The sequence below is a fragment of the Mobula hypostoma genome, chromosome 6 (genome assembly GCF_963921235.1).
Source record: "Mobula hypostoma chromosome 6, sMobHyp1.1, whole genome shotgun sequence".
Taxonomy (NCBI): domain Eukaryota; kingdom Metazoa; phylum Chordata; class Chondrichthyes; order Myliobatiformes; family Myliobatidae; genus Mobula; species Mobula hypostoma.
Window position 1 is genome coordinate 24,495,120 of NC_086102.1, and position 14,742 is coordinate 24,509,861.

The 14,742-nt window shown below is 40.8% G+C and overlaps 1 protein-coding gene across 4 annotated transcripts in view; it reads left to right on the forward strand.

The window, feature by feature from the left end:
* Nucleotides 1–14,742, forward strand: part of prdm15 (PR domain containing 15) — a 90,948-nt gene that overhangs the window by 33,611 nt on the left and 42,595 nt on the right. For all 4 annotated transcript variants that reach the window (XM_063050423.1, XM_063050422.1, XM_063050425.1 and 1 more), the window contains 4 exons: nucleotides 3,485–3,703; nucleotides 4,308–4,440; nucleotides 9,189–9,307; nucleotides 13,005–13,099. In XM_063050423.1, coding sequence (XP_062906493.1) covers nucleotides 3,485–3,703; nucleotides 4,308–4,440; nucleotides 9,189–9,307; nucleotides 13,005–13,099 — 566 coding nt within the window. The remainder of the gene's footprint in view (nucleotides 1–3,484; nucleotides 3,704–4,307; nucleotides 4,441–9,188; nucleotides 9,308–13,004; nucleotides 13,100–14,742) is intronic.

A 14,742-nucleotide genomic window follows, 5' to 3' on the forward strand; every position in this document is an offset into this window, starting at 1 on the left:
GCTGTATGGGTCAGAATGCTGGTACGTGACAGAGAGTGACCTGGCTAAGGAAGATTTCCAACCACGCCTTCAGTGTCACCAAGAGGACACTGAGCAGGAGACCAACGTGGCGCCGTACTGTGGAGGCAGAAATGAGATTCCTGAGTCACACTTGGGGCACAATAGAGAAGATGGCCAAGGACAGAGGTGGAGGACCTTCATTGCTGCCCTAAACACCAGTGGTGTAACAGGCAATCAGACAGGAGTATAAGTACATAGTTCACTGAAAGTGGCATCACGGGTAGACAAGGTGGTGAAAATGTCATTTGGCGCTCTGGGCTTCATCAGTTAGGGCACTGAGTACAGGAAATGGGACATTATATTGCAGTCAACTAGATCTCGGTGAGACCGCACTTGGGGTCTTGTCAAAAGGTTTGGTCGCTGTGTTAGAGGGAATGCATCATCAAACTGCAAAAGAGTGGAGTTAGATTAGTTTAGATTCAACTTTATTGTCATTGTGCCGAGTACAGATACAAAGCCAATGAAATGCAGTTCGCATCTAACCGGAAGTGCAAAGAATAGTGTCATTTACAAAATAACTGCGAATAAAAAGTAAGTGCTACAGCACACAAATATAAAAGTACCGAGACAGTACAATATGGGTACAATACTGCTTAGCGCTGTGATGTGAGGTTCAGCAGGGTCACAGCCTTAGGGAAGAAGCTTTTCCTGTGCCTGCTGGTGCGGGAGCGGAGGCTTCTGTAGCACCTACTGGATGGGAGGAGAATAAAGAGTCCATGGTTAGGCTGAGATGCGTCCTTGATAATGCTTTTCGCCCTGCCCAGGCAGCATTTATGGCAGATGTTCTTATTGATGGGCAATTGGGTGCCGATAATCCGCTGGGCAGTTTTCATCACACGCTGGAGTGCTTTGCGGTCCGATATGGGCCAATTGCCACACCACACTGGGATGCAGTTGGTGAGTATGCTCTCAATGGTACAGCGGTGAAAGTCTGCCAGTGTCCTGGGACAGAGGTGAACTTACTTGATGCTCTGCAGGAAATAAAGGTGCTGTTGTGCCTTTTTGATGAGGATGGAGGAGTTCAGGGACCAGGTGAGATCCTTGGAAATGCGGACACCAAGGAATTTGAAGCTTGATACAAACTCCACTACAGCTCCGTTGATGTAGATGGGGACGTGAGTGTGGCTCCTAGCATGCCTGAAGTCCACAATGATCTCCTTGGTCTTCTGGGTGTTAAGGGCCAGGTTGTTGTCCGCACACCACGCGGCCAGGTGCTGGACCTCGTCCCTGTAGGCCGTCTCGTTATCCCCTCTGATCAGGCCAACCACTGTGGTGTCGTCTGCGAACTTGATTATGGAGTTAGAACCACGTACAGGAATGCAGTCATAGGTGAAAAGGGAGTACAGAAGAGGGCTCAGCACACAGCCTTGAGGCACACCGGTGTTCAGGGTGAGAGTGGAGGAGGAGAGGTTGTCTAACTTAACTGATTGGGGTCTGTTAGTCAGAAAGTCCAAGGTCCAATTGCAGAGGGATGAGCTGATACCAAGCTGGTGAAGTTTGGCGATCAGCTTGGAGGGGATCACAGTATTGAATGCCGAACTAAAGTCAATGAACAGCATTCTGACGTAAGAGTTGGGGCTGTCCAGGTGGGTCAGGGCAGAGTGAAGTGCCGTGGAGATGGCATCCTCTGTTGACCTGTTGGTGTGATAGGCAAATTGATGGGGGTCCAGGGTAATGGGCAGACAGGATTTCAGATGTGATAGAACCAGTCTCTCAAAGCACTTTGCAATGATAGGGATGAGTGCAACTGGGCGGAAGTCATTCAGACCGTGGCAGTGGAATGCTGAGTGAGGAAAGGCTGTTTCCAATGGCAGAAAAAGTGGTCATGAAGTTGCTGTGGTCTGGATCTCACTCCCTGGAAGAATGGTGGAGCAGATTTAATAAATAATTTTCCATTGACTGGATTCTCAACAATGCAAGCAATTAGTCAAAGTCTTGTCAAAGTAGATTTATTATCAAAGTACCTATATCACCATGTACTCTCCTGAGAATCATTGTCTTCCAGGCATTTACAGGAAAGTAGAGAAATACAGTAGAATTTATAAAAAGAAATATATAAACGACAAAGACTGGTAAACAAGCAATGTGCAAAAGAAGACAAATCAAGCAAATAATGAAAAGCATAAATAACACTGAGAACGTGAGTTATAGAGTTCTTGAAAGTGAGTCCATAGGTTGTGGAGTCAATTTAGCAATTGAGGTGAGTGAAGTTATCTGCACTGGTTTAGGAGCCTGATGTTAGGTGGAAAGAGGCGAGATCAATTGGGTAACCTTTTCAAAGAGCTGGCAAGAGCTTAATTGGCCAAATTGCCTCCAGTGTTTTATCATTCTATGACTTTATATGGAGTGATCAATCTCTGGATTGATTTTTGGCTGGTGGTTCTATCCTCTCGAATCACTTGTGAGGCATTTAGACGATGTTGTGGTGGAGTCGGTGGTCGATCAAGGTGTGCTAGATGAGTTGTCTTACCTGAGTTTTCAGAGATGAGGTGCTGTCTCGTGACTTCCACCTTCAGGGTGTCTACAGTAGAATTCAATTTGGGACAGTCGCTGTTTATTTGTCCACCCCAGTTCCAGACACTAGCTCAGAACGGTGGCAACAAAATCTACACTGGGTTGAATTTTTATCTTTTGAAAACACATGAAGTTGGTCTCTGGTGGTGTCAATGGAAATGAAAACAAAATCAAGTGTAAAATTGACTCATCATACTCCAGGAAGTGCAGATTCAAAGTGTTAATGCTACAGGTGCTGGTGAATCTCTTGTACCTTCACATCATTTTCTGCATCGGTGGCTTGTCTTCTGCCTCACCTTTGGAACAGATACACCTTCAGCACTTAGTGGCCACTGTATTGGGTACCTCCTGGACTTGATAAAATGGCCACCAAATGTATATTCATGATCTTCTGCTGCCGAAGACCATCCATTTCTAGGTCTGACGTGCTGTGCATTCAGAGAGGCTCGTCTGCTTGTAACGTGTGGTTATTTGAGTTACTGTTACCTTCCTGTCAGCTTGAATCAGTCTGGTTCTTCTGACCTTTCCCACTAACAAGGTGTTTTCGCTGACAGAACTGCTGCTCTCTGGATTTTGTTGTTCTCTTTGTTTTTTGCACCGTTCTCTGTAAACTCTAAAGCCTGTTGTACGTGAAAATCGCAGGAGATCAGCAGTTACTGAGATACTTAAACCACCCCATCTGGCACCAACAATTATTCTATGTTCAAAGTCAATAAGATCACATTTCTTTTCCCATTCTGATGTTGGTTTGAACCACAACTTGACCATGTCTGCATGCTTTTATCCATTGAGTTTTGCTGCCACATGATAGGCTGATTAGATATTTACATTAACAAGCAACGTATCTGACCCCAGCACCGTTGCTTACTATTTATGAGCTGATATTTTTATTTAATCTTGATTACTGCAGAGCATCTGATGAATCACTTGGAACAAGTTCATGGAGTGCCTGCCACAGCGAAAGATTTGGTTCCTGATAGAGTCGGGGGCCTTCTCCCCGTTGACCACCCGGTTGTAGTGGAAACTGCCACAAATCCAGAACAGAAGCCCAGAGCCCGGCGGCCTCGGAAGCCGAAGTTACGGCGGGATGAGCCTGAGCAGTTGCCCACTGACTACAATCAGAACACAGGTTGGGACTGTCTCTGCATTTTGAATGGCAATAAAATGGCGTTGCTGGGAGCATCTTACAACACGAGCTGGGGGATAGGGGCATCCTACAGGCATGGTTGGGTATATCTTCCTATGCACAAGTACATGTGTGCACAGATGAACGAAAAGCTCACTTACAGCAGCATCCACAGGCACATAACATAGACAGCGTTCACCAGAAATAAATTTATAAAGCATAAATTGTATAGTTCTTGTTTTTTGCAGAGTTCTTACTTAATGTATTTTTTGTGTTTGTACTTCCTGAGGAAAGTTGTGAGACAAATATGCTTCCTGATGGTGCGGTAGGTACAAAATCAATAGTAGCCTTCAAGAGAAGATAAAGAAATACAACCAAGAGCAAATTGCTAGAAGTAAAGGGCAGAGGGCAAGGGACAATGCCAAGGTTGGGTAAATTGAATTGCTCTTTGAAAGAACAACAATGAGTCTAATGGACTACATGGCTTCTTTTGGTTTTGTGCTGTGAAGAGTGGAATTTGGGTCTTTTCGCTGAGGTGAAGATACAATTTAAGAAAAATCCATTGCACTGCCTTTTCTGTAATTCTCGCTACTGCGTTTTATTGCAGTGTCTGAGAGCGTTGTGAAAGCCTCTTCCACCTCTGCACCTCTGGAAACATCTGTCCGTGAAGGAAGAATGGGTGATATGTTAAGTTCAGGGAAAATGTTGCGAAATGCCCGTCACGTACGTCTAAATTTGAGGTAAATCCTAAGGTACTAAATGCACATTTTGGCTCTTGCAGCACCTTTACCATTTCCCAGCAGCCTATGCACCACTAAAATGGCCCATTCACCTTGGATGTAATGAAGTTTTTTTCAGAGAGATAAAGATGATTCTGGGGAAAAGGGGAACTAAAGTTTCTTTAGCAGAGTGGCACTGCATTTCTGATAGAGGACACACAGGAGGTGAGGTGGAATCTAGGACATCTGAACCTGAACAGAGAAGGGCCATTCATGTGGGGGGTTAAGACATAAAGGCTGAAAACTGTATGATTCTCTCTGCTGCAGCTAAATTGATTGCTTCAGTTAATGGATGTTCAGTGTCTAAAAAATTCTAAGCCAAGGAGGGCAAATTAAGCTGGAATATGAACAACTGGCAGCTGGAGGAATGCAGTGGGTCAGGCAGCATTCATGAAGGGAAATGATAGTCGATGCTTTGGTTTGAGATCCTCCATCTGGTTCGGAAGAATAGAGGGGAGATGAAATGAGGGGGAGTGGTGGGACAACAGGCAAATGGGTCCAAGTGAGAAGAGCTCAATGAGCTGCAAAAGGAAGATGAATGAGAACTAAGGGTTGTGCAGCGGGCTATGTTCCCTCTAAACTGTGCGTGTGTGCACACGCACACGTTTTTCTTTCTTTCTTTTTCAATCTCTTTATTAGTTTCATAAAATATAAACATAACATAGCAATAATACAAAATTGTTGGAAATACATTGTTATACTTAAGATGAGTAATTATAAAACCAAATAGTATAAATTGACAAAACTCCCAATCATATAGGATAGCAATGAGTAATACAGGACAAAAAAAAATAACTGGAGAAAAATCATGAAAAAGAAAAAAAAAAAACCCACCCCAAAAAAAGACTAATCTAAACAGAACTAGTCAACTAAACTAAAAAGACTTGGGCAATTTTAACAACGTATAATGGAAGAAAAGAAAACCTTAGTGTCGACGACTCCATTCCTCTCAACCAGCAGTACAGAGAAGTAAAATAAGTTTGGAAATGGTCAAATTACATCATATGAAAATTCTGAATAAATTGCCTCCAAGTTTTTTCAAATTTAATGGAAGGGTCATAAACCACACTTCTAATTTTTTCCAAATTTAAACACAATATAGTTTGTGAAAACCAGTGAAATACAGTAGGAGGGTTAATCTCTTTCCAATTCAGCAAAATGGATCTTCTAGCCATTAAAGCAATCATCCAATGAGTTGAAGAGGTTAAATGATTTGAGTCCATCATTGGTAATCCAAAAATAGCAGTAATTGGGTGAGGTTGTAAGTCTGTATTCAAAACCGTTGAAATAATATCAAAAATATCTTTCCAATATTTTTCCAACAAAGGACATGACCAAAACATGTGAGTTAAAGAGGCTATCTCGGAATGACATCTATCACATATTGGATTAATATAAGAATAATAACGAGATAGTTCATCTTTGGACATGTGAGCCCTGTGCCCTACTGTAAACTGTATCAACACATGTTTAGCACATATAGAGGATGAATTCACCAATTGAAGAAATTTCTTCCCATTTTTTGATCGGTATAATAATCTTAAGTTCTCTTTCCCAATCAGTTTTAGTTTTATTGGAAACATCAGGACATGAATTCATAATTATGTTATAAATAATTGCTACAACACTTCTCTGTGAGAGATTCAGATCTAAAATTTTTTCCAAAGTATCCATTGGATATGAGTGTGGAAAATTAGAAGAAGCAGTAATTAAAAAGTTTCTAATCTGTAGGTATCTAAAAAAGTGAGATCTGGGTAAATTATATTTATTAGAAAGTTGATCAAAAGACATGAAACAATTATCCAAAAATAAATCACGAAAACGTACTATACCTTTGGTTTTCCAATCAAAGTAAGCTTGATCCATAGTGGAAGGTTGAAAAAGGAAATTAGATATAATAGGACTTCCTAAAATAAATTGATTGAACCCAAAAAATCTTCGGAATTGAACCCATATACGTAAAGTATGCTTAACTATTGGATTATTCATTTGTTTATACAATTTAGAAGAAATAAAAGGAAGCAAAGTTCCTAAAACTGAACCCAAAGAAGACCCTTGTAATGAATTACATTCAAGATTAACCCAGTGTGGATTTAAAGATGCATCCAAATCTCGTAACCAAAATTTTAAGTATCGAATATTAATTGCCCAATAATAAAATCTAAAATTCGGGAGGGCGAGCCCCCCCTCTTGTTTGGATTTCTGTAAATACCTTTTACCTAGCCTAGCATTTTTGTTCTGTCATATATATGAGGAAATTTTTGAATCAACATTATTGAGAAAAGATTTTGGGATAAAAATTGGAACCGATTGAAATACATATAGAAATTTAGGCAAAATAATCATCTTAATAGCATTAATTCGACCAGTCAAAGACAAAGATATTGATGACCATTTAGTAAACAAAAGTTGAATCTAATCAATCAAAGGTAAAAAATTAGCTTTAAATAAATCTTTATACTTTTTCGTAATTATAATCCCTGAATATATAAACGAGGGGAAGTAATTCACTCTTATTAGGATTTAATTTGTAGCCAGAAAAATTACTAAATTGAGCCAACAAAGCTAGAATAGCAGGAATTGACTTCTCCGGATTAGAGATATATATTAACAAATCATCTGCATATAGTGATAATTTATGTATTTCGTTTCCGCGGGTAATACTAAAACTAGCCCACAATGGAAATTAATGTGCGCACAAAAGGTTAGTTACCTAAAATAATGTAGTAATTAATAATGATACTTATTGAAAATAATCTTTCAGCTAAATGTTTCTGTTAACTAGTTAGTCGGTTTTTCAAATACCACAATGCATGTCACTAATTTACGTCACTTCACCTATCCTTTTCCGGGATCTGGGAGACGATGTTTCGTGGAGTGACAAAGTTAAAGTTTTGCTAAGCCAAGAATGTGAAGAAAACATCACTGTAGATACAAATTTGCTGTTGACCTTTATAAATAGTCTCTGTGTTCATTTAGAAGAAAGGTTTCCTGAAGATGAGGTACAAGAATGGTCAGCTTTTGATTTCTCCGCAATTGCAGATTGTGACTTCACATTTGGCGATGAACAAGTTAATGCCTTATGTCTAAAATATCATGATTTTCTAGCTGAAAATACTGTAATAGTTAGAAAGTTTAATGATTTCAAATTTTCCGTGCAAGAAAAAATTAAATCCAAACTGACTTCAAACTTTGCTCAAATGGTGGCATTTGTACTTCAAAATGAATAGTTTTGCGACCTTGCACAGTTGATGGACATTGGGGGAACCTTTCTTGCATCTAGTGCGGACTGTGAGCGAGGTTTTAGCCTAATGAATTAACTCAAAAACAAGCTGAGAAACCGTTTAGGTGATTGTCATTTGGATATGTTAATGAGAATCAAAAGCTATCATAGAACCGTAGAATATTACAGCACAGAAACAGGCCTTTTGGCCCTTCTTGGCTGTGCCGAACCATTTTTCTGCCTAGTCCCACTGACCTGCACCTGGACCATATCCCTCCATACACCTCCCATCCATGTACCCGTCCAAGTTTTTCTTTTTTTTTTGCTATTTATTTTTTATTGAATTTCATCTTCGAACATTTCCATAAGGTGTATTTCAGATACTGTACATATATAATCATATTTGTCACAAATCTCCACATAATATTTATCTGATAGAGAGGAGAGGAAAGAAAGAACAATCGAAAGAAGAAAACTATGTACAGAGTAGGGAGTGATCTTTTTCTTTTGCAACATATTCATTGACTTGTGAGAATAAAATCAGGTCTATGAGGTGTTATGTAGTTAAACCATTTTTTCCAGTATGAATAAAATTGTTCCAACTTATGATTAACAGATGCTGTTATCTTCATTTTGTAAATGTCCGTTGTAATTTCAATCCATACATTTAGAGTTGGGCTTTCCTGTGATAACCATTTCCTGGGTAAGGGTCTCTTTACTAGCCACCAGCAGTACATTCATTAAATATTTATCTCTTTTCAACCATTCTTGAGGTATATACCCAAAATATATAACACCCCCTGTTTGCTGGAGAAATTGTGGAAATCAAAATGCAAACCATTATCATATTTTCTGGGAATGCCCTGTTATCAAAGACTGTTAGAATAGGATACATAATGCCCTACAAGACATCTTTAAATGTGAAATACCCTTTGAGAGTAAGACCATATCAATTGGATGGAAGTTCTGTTAGTCTAGATAGAGTTTACAAAGAATGGGTAAATGCCAAAGACGGGAGAGAGAAAAATTAACTGAGTGACTTAAAAATGTTATTTTGTTGTTATTCTGTGCAGTTTTGTGTCAAATATTTTGTAAAGCTGCATATAACTGTGCCATGTGTGCATTCAGTGCACACACACTTTTGTCACAGGAAAAAAATTTGCACAACGTAAGATTTTTGCGCACACTGACTACTAAAAATTAGAGGGAACATTGGCAGTGGGGGCTTGGCACCCAGTGGGAGGAGTGAGTGAGAGTCTGAAGGGGAAATGTCATTTGACAATGTTCTCAATGACTGATGAATCAGGCTTAACAGACTGAATTGGTCTGACCTTTTCAATTAAGTTCTTAAAAGCACCAACGTGGCCAATGCTGTAAGCTTCTGCGAGAGACTTGCATTAAGATAAACAGCACTTCTTAATCCACGTCGATCATGTGAATGTGTGTATGAGATGCGCTGCTGTTAATCGTGTATTCACGTCCACAGGCCTGACACGCACAGGAAGATACTGAGACGTTCAGGTGACCTGCGAGTCTACCAGTGTTACCTCTGCGATAAATTCTTCAACAACAGCAGCAATCTGAAGAGGCACATCCGTTCTCATGGTAAAGCCAACATCCAGCCTTATTATCTATTCAAATACTCAAATCCTTGAGGCAGTAGCATGTGAGCAGTATAACATCTGTTTTTTTGTAAATGATCTGGAAATGCTTTATCTACATATCTCATTTTCTGTCCCCCACAGTATCCAAATACGAAAACACTTATACCAACATCAGCCCTCTTGGTCATTCGTTCCCCTTGCTAGGTGTTAGGGGACTTGAGTTTTCTCTTGTACTTTGAGCTTTAAGCATTTAGTGCTGATAAACCATTTCATTAAAGGAGGAGGAACTGGTGAGTTCTGACGTGAGCTTTCAAAGGTAATCACTGGAGAGCAGCCAGCAATGACAATGCTAGTTGCCTTTAGGGCAGGCACGCTGGGATGGCATGGTAGCATGGTCATCTGAGTAACTTTTAGCAGTGTTGGCAATTGGAGTTCCCTCCCTACTGTTGCCTGTAAGGAGTTTCTACGTTCTCTCTGTGACTGCGTGGGTTTCCTCCGGGTGCTCTGGTTTTCCAAAGAGTAAGTAAATTGTGGGCATGAAGCATGATGACGCTTGTGGGCTGCCCCCAGCACATCCTTGGACTGCGTTGGTCGTTGACACAAACGACACATTTCACTGTATGTTTCGATGTACGTACGACAAATAGAGCTGATGTAATCAAAACCAAGGAGCTGATCACTGATCTCCAGATGAGGACTGGCCCCTTCTCCTGAAGTCAGACAGAGGTGGAAAGAGTCAGCAACTTTAAATTCCTCGGTCTTATTATTTCAGAGGACCTGTCCCAGGCCCAGCACGTAAGTGCAGTTCCGAAGAAAGCACAGTAGCGCCTCTACTTCGTTAGGAGTTTGCAGAGATATCCAAAACTTTGACGAACTTCCTAGGATGTGCAGTAGAAAGTATATTGACTGGCTGCATCACAGCCTGGTATGGAAAGGCTAATGCCCTTGAAAGGAAAATCCTACAGAAAATTGTAGATATGTCCCAGTCCATCACGCGTAAAGCCCTCCCAATCATTGAGCACATCTACTGTCGCAGGAAAGCAACATCACATCATCAGGGAGCCCACACGTAGGACATGTTCTATTTTCACAGCTGCCATCAGGAAGAAGGTACAGGAGCTTCAGGACTCTCACCACCAGGTTCAGGAACAATTACTACCTCTCAACCATCAGCTCTTGAACCAATGGGGATAACTTCACTTTCACCTCACATTCTCGATTATTGCTTATACTATTTATTACTTTATTAATATTATTAATAAGTAATATTACTTATTATTACTATTTATTTCTTTTTGTATTTGCACAGTTTATTGTCTTCTGCAGTCTGGCTGAATGCCCGGGTTGGGTGGTCTTTTGTTGATTCTGTTACAGTTATTATTCTGTATGCCTACAAGATAATGAATCTCAGGGTTGTACATGGTGACGTGTACACTCAGTGGCTGCTATATTAGGTACACCTGTATACCTGCTCATTAATATAAATACCTAATCGGTCAATCACGTGGTGCCATCTCAATGCATAAAAGCGTGTAGACATGGTCAAGAGGTTTAGTTGTTCAGACCAACCATCAGAATGGGGAAGAAATGTGATCTAAGTGACAATGACCATGCAATGATTGTTGGTGTCAGACGGTGTGATGTGAGTATCTCAGAAACGGCTGATGTCCTGGGATTTTCACACACAACAATCTCTACAATTTAGAGAGATTGGTACGGAAAAACAAAAAACATCCAGTGACTAGCAGTTCTGTGGAGGGAAAAATGCCTTGTAGTGAGAAAGGTCAAGAAGAGAATGGCCAGACTGCTTCAAGGCGACAGGAGGCGAGGGTAGCTAAAATAACCATGAGTCACAACAGTGGTGTGCATAAGAGCATCTCCAAACACACAACACGTCGAACATTTAAGTGGGTGGATTACAGCAGTAGAAGTCCGCACTGGGTTCCACTCTTGAACCTAATAAAGTGGCCACTGAGCGCATGTACAGACCAAGGTTTTCCCGGTGGAAGTGTGATGCAGGGGATTCGTTGCTACATCTACAACCAGTCTATTGAAGAAGATGGGGGTGAGGGGTCACTCCCTCCAACAAGCAATCAAGTCCTTGTCAAACGCAGCAGAAGAAAGCAGCGATTGGATTTGGATTCAAAGGAAGGACAACGACTGGGCTGCAAGATGAAGACAGGAGGGTATGGAACTGAGGCGGGGTGGTGTATCTGGGACGCCAGGTGGCAGTGTTGAGCCCTCTGGAGACGCCGTGGGCTTATCAACGAAAGGAGGGTGCCCACCTGATGACCCCGATGACGTACCTACCCTCCCTCCTTGTCACCACACCAAACCCACTGCCATTATCAAGAGTGCCAACTTACCACAGGGATTGAAACATCAAGTCCTAGTAGCTCTACTGCTCTGCTACTTCGATAAATTTACTTTGAACTCCCACCATTATGTCCCAAAAATTTACTCTTGTGCTGGCAAATGGAAATTTCACTCTGGGCATTATTCACTTTCAAGTCATCTGTAGTGTAGAAAATAGAATGAAACATCCTCTCAAATGGCCCAATAAATACATTCAGGATAGCAGATTCATTGGTTAGTTTCTCTGTACATCTTTCTATACGTAGCCCCAGATCTGATACAGCAGAAAGGCCCATCTCCAATGTGGATTAAATACAGAACCAGGCTCCATCTGCTATGAGTTGCCAGGTTAGGTATGACATGTACGGCACTGTGCAAAAGTCTTAAGCACATGTATATAGCTGAGGAGCCTAAGACTTTTACACAGTACAGTAGTCAATTTAGTTGCACTGTACTGCTGCCACAAAAAAAAAGCAGATTTCTTGACACATATGAGTGATGATAAACCTGATACTGATATGAGTCTCTATTGTGTACTGAGAGTGGGGAGGGGGCAGGGAGAGGTGGAATCGTGGTTGAGGAAAGGGGAAGGGAGAGGGGAGGAAATGGGAAGCACCAAAGATACATTCTGTAATGATAAATAAACCAATGATTTGGAATAAAATAGCTTTGCCTGGTGTCCCAGGGCTGGGTGTGTCTGCACCCCCAGTACTTCTCTGTCACCCGTCCCATGGCGCTTCACCCTCGCCATTTCAACGTCCTTCGCTCCCGCCAGATTTAGCATCTTCCTCTCCACTCCACTTTGACAAATACAGTACCATGCAAAAGTCTTGGGTGCCCTATCTATGTATGCCTAGGACTCTTGCACATTACTGTATTATATAAATTCCCATCACTACAGTTAAGCTTAGATATAATTAGAGATGCAACAACTTATCATTGCTGCTATCATTTTGATATTACATTTAACTAAAGTGATAAGTGAATGGTTTAAAAACCACCTTTATTATACGTCTTGTGTTCTTAAGCGATTCCAAGAGGAGCTCTATTATTTATTGACCCATCAATGGAAACTTAAACAGAAGCAACAGTATTAGGGTGAACATATACAACCCAAATAGGTTGCAATCCAACAAATTAAAAATGGTAAATCCACACATGCACTACTAAAGCTACACACGCACCAATGTGCTGTCACTTGCTATCGAACTCCATGTGATCTCTGACAAAAATGATTCATTCCTCTGTACTGTTGCTGCTTGCTGACCCAAGCTGAATTACATGGTTAAAAGTAGATTTAAGATCATAGTTGACCTTTTAATTTAATTTTCTTTTACCTTCAGGTGATAAACTTTACAAATGTGATGAATGCGATAAACAATTCAGCCGGAAGGAAAGTTTGAAGCAACACGTCTCTTATAAGCACAGCAGGAATGAGGTGAAAGCCACTGATATTAATTGCCTTTTTATTGGAATTTGTACAGTGAATGAAATCTTGCTGCTGCTCAGTGGGAAATAAGATCATAAGACATAGGAGCAGATCTAGGCCATTAGGCCTAATCAAGAATCTCTGCTTTAAATAATCCAATGAATTGGCTTCCACAGCCATCTGTAGCAATAAATGTCTCAGATTCACCACCTTCTAGGAAATTTCTCCTCATCTTTGTTCTAAAGGGGCGTCTTTCGATTCTGAGGCGATTCCCTCTAGTCCTAGACTCTCCCACTATAGGAAACATCTTCTCCATATCCACTCTATCTAGGCCTTTCAATATTTGGTAGCTTTCAATGAGAAAATGAATCTCATAGTTGTATATGTGACATATATGTACTTCGTTAATAAATTAACTTTGAACTTTGAGACCCCCCCCCTCCCCAATTCAGGCCCGGTACCATCAAACTCTTCTGTATGTGTAATGTTTTATGGCTCTATGTTGTACATCAAAGTAAGAGGATGTGTTGGATTTCTTTCAACTTGCCACAGGAAAGCTTACCAATGATTTTGAGTCTACCATTTATAAAGGGAAAATTAAATGTTGGGTACAGAGGCTGGGAAAATCGGGGTAGTTTGGGTGGGTTTTGAACAATGAATAATGAAGCACCGAGGGAGTGTGAGGAGTGTATTGTTTTGAGATCCTGTATGGGGAAAGGTGAATAGGTGTAGGCAACTTGGCATGGGCCAAAAAGGTAGGCTCAGGTGAGTCATCATGTTGGCATCTACTCATAAGCGAGGGAGACTGAGGATTTGGTTAACTTAAATATGTGTGGGAGGAGGTGGGGACAGGAAGGCCAAATAGAAACTTCTGGTCTGTTCATCAGTTTCTTTCTAATCATTAAAAAGTTGACTCTTGGCTCAAGCTTGATCTATCTTCATAAAGGCTGATATTAGAAGCAAAAATAACCAGTTGGTTAATTTAAACAAAAATCCATCATCTCTTTATAAGGGTGCGAACTGAGTGGCCCCTCTCTGTGTTGCACAATTCTATGAAAGTGAAGCAGGGCTCTAACTGATGTGTCCTCCCAGGAAAGGACTTGTCCAACAGTGACAAGTGTACGTTCGTGCACTTTTGATAGTAGAAATAAAGGCATAGACTATTTTCTAAACGGGGAGTAAATTCAGAAGTCAGAGGTGCAAACGGACTTGGGAGTCCTCCTGAAGGATTCCCTGAAGGTTAACTTGCAGGTTGAGTTTGTGGTAAGGAAGGCAAGTTCGATGTTAGCATTTATATTGAGGACTTAATATCAAAGCAAGGATGTAACGCTGAGGCTTTGTAAGGTATAGGTCAGACCACATTTGGAGTATTATGAGCAGTTTTGGGCTCCCTATCTAATGAAGATTGTGCTGACATTGGAGAGGGTCCAGAGGAGGTTCACAAGAATGATCCCGGGATTTAAAGGTTTAATGTATGGAGAGTTTTTGGCTCTGTGCCTGTACTTGGAGTTTAGAAGAATGAAGGGCATCTCTTTGAAGTCTATTGAATACTGAAAGACTTAACAGTGCCTATAAAAAGTATTCACCCTCTTTGGAAGTTTTCATGTTTTATTGTTCCACAACCTTGAAGCACAGTGGATTTAATTTGGCTT